Genomic DNA, 2,386 nt, shown 5'->3' on the forward strand with positions numbered 1-2,386 from the left:
TCAGCTTTAATGAGAAACTCGCAGTGAACGTGGGCAACCATGGCGGCAGACGTGGGCCACCTTCTCAACTGAATTACTTATTGATTTAATCAGTACTCTGGTCCTTGATGCACTTCCGGAGCAGTTTCTGCGTGTAAACGGCTGAAAAGAGTCTATATCGTGCATTTATGAACACTAAAACTCTGAGTAAATCACCAGTTGGCTTGTAGCTTCATTAGGAGCTGCGACATACAATATGGTTTAAATTGACCTGAAAGAACGACAGCGTCAAACTCAAACCATCTGCTAGAGAAAACATCTGCTGTGACTCACAGGCCTTCACCAGGGTGCATCAAGTTCATTTTCTCTCCATGTGAAGACACGTATGTGGATTATAATTCGCATTAAGACATCAAATATTAAAAAAAAATATGAGGAATGAAATGATTCTGTTTTATGTTTTTGTGAGAGATGGACACGGATCTCATTTATGATGCTGAGTGACAAACAACCTGTGATGCTTCTCACTAACATGCATGAAAAAACACCTGGCTAATTCAGTTGTCATAGGTATAAAAACATCACTAATATTTAACACAAATACAAAATATATGTTGATGACTATTGAGAAAAACATTTATATTTACTAATATTTAAAAAAAAAAAATCACCACCATTGATCAGTGTGGCAAAAAAAGTCTGCATATTACATTATAGTAGAATATTACAGGAAATTATGAACCATATAAAGTAGATTTGCAATTAAATTTTATTGTAAAATTGTCTTGAGAATTTTTTTTTTTACTTACGTTTTTTAAAATCCTAATTTAAAAAGTTTTCATCCATCATATATATATTATATAATATATAAAAATGTATTATATATAAATATAACAATGTGTATATTATATAATATATACATATTTATTATATATAAATATAACAATGTGTATATTATACACACACTATTATATTTATATTAATAATTTATTTTAATAATTGACTATTATTATTTTTATTTATTATGATCCTACTGATAAAAATGTTTGATCTAACACTTGATTTAAAAAAATAAATTATTATAAATTATATAAAATATAAATATTTGTTATATAAATATAATAGTATATGTATACTGTTTATATATAATAACCTATTCTTTAAATAATTTATAGATATAAATTAATTATAATATAATAAATAATTAAATTATAAAACATTACAATATATAATTAATATAAAATAATATACATTTTAATTATTGAGCCCTGAGATGAAAATTACCCAGCATCTCAGACTGACTGTGCTGCTCTCACATATGATGCTAGAAACTAAAGTAAGCCATAAAACAAGGATGGAAGTGGCACAGACACATAAGCAGCTATCTGAAGACATGTGCAGTGCTGAAATGCAGTGTAGGATGAGATGAGATGAGATGGTCTTACCGACGGTGTACAAACTAGCGTCAGTGAGTTTGTTGATGGTGGCCTCCTGATAGATCCCATCTTGGTTCCTGGCTTCCACCACAGCGCCAACCTAAAACACAAACACAAACACTCATATTTACAGGGTTTCAGTGTGTCGCACCACAGCGCTCCTGACCGGCTGGAACTGGATTCACGCTCAACACTCGAACTGGAGATAAATCACTGACATTACTCACAGAGGAACGCCTGTGAGGGATTCTCATGAACTGTGAGATGGGCACGTTACCTTTACAATAAAATACCATACATCAGATGATTCTGAATGATTAACATATTCATATAAAGACAAATTTCACAGAAACCTGTCAAGAACATGTCCAGGTCACATGTCACAAAAATAAATAAATAAATACATTAAAATAAATAAAATAACATGCATGAAGAAAGCTTATTTTAGCACCATTATGATTTTTTTTTTTATATATTCTCTTGCCAATTAATGTGATTAATATGACTAATGCAAAAACAAAACAAAACAAACAAACAAAAAACAATGCATGAAGAGAGCAAGCACCATTTTAGCACCATTAAAGATTTTGTGACATTTTCATGATAATATTATAATATTATTGTAATGCAAAATAAATGAATAAATACAGTAAAATAAATAAAATAACATGCATGAAGAAAGCTTATTTTAGCACCATTAAGATTTTTTTAAATAATATTCTCTTGACAATTAAAGGGGTCATATGATGTTGCTAAAAAGAACATTATTTTGTGTATTTGGTGTAATGAAATGTGTTTATGCGATTTAAGATTAAAAGAACACATTATTTTCCACATACTGTACATTATTGTTTCTCCTCTATGCCCCGCCTTTCTGAAACTTTTCTGTAAAAATTTTTACAAAGCTCATCGGTCTGAAAAGCGAGGTGTGCTCTGATTGGCCAGCTATCCAGTGCGTTGTGATTGGCCGA

General features: G+C 30.5%; 1 protein-coding gene across 1 annotated transcript in view; it reads right to left on the reverse strand.

Annotated features, from left to right (window-relative positions):
• The window catches only part of LOC107690809 (AT-rich interactive domain-containing protein 4B-like), a 101,540-nt gene that overhangs the window by 52,652 nt on the left and 46,502 nt on the right, over positions 1–2,386 (reverse strand). Inside the window, exon 5 of the mRNA XM_016489224.1 lies at positions 1,425–1,515. Coding sequence (XP_016344710.1) covers positions 1,425–1,515 — 91 coding nt within the window. The remainder of the gene's footprint in view (positions 1–1,424; positions 1,516–2,386) is intronic.

This window comes from Sinocyclocheilus anshuiensis, unplaced genomic scaffold (genome assembly GCF_001515605.1).
Source record: "Sinocyclocheilus anshuiensis isolate Anshui unplaced genomic scaffold, SAMN03320099.WGS_v1.1 scaffold2584, whole genome shotgun sequence".
In the NCBI taxonomy this organism is placed as follows: Eukaryota; Metazoa; Chordata; class Actinopteri; order Cypriniformes; family Cyprinidae; genus Sinocyclocheilus; species Sinocyclocheilus anshuiensis.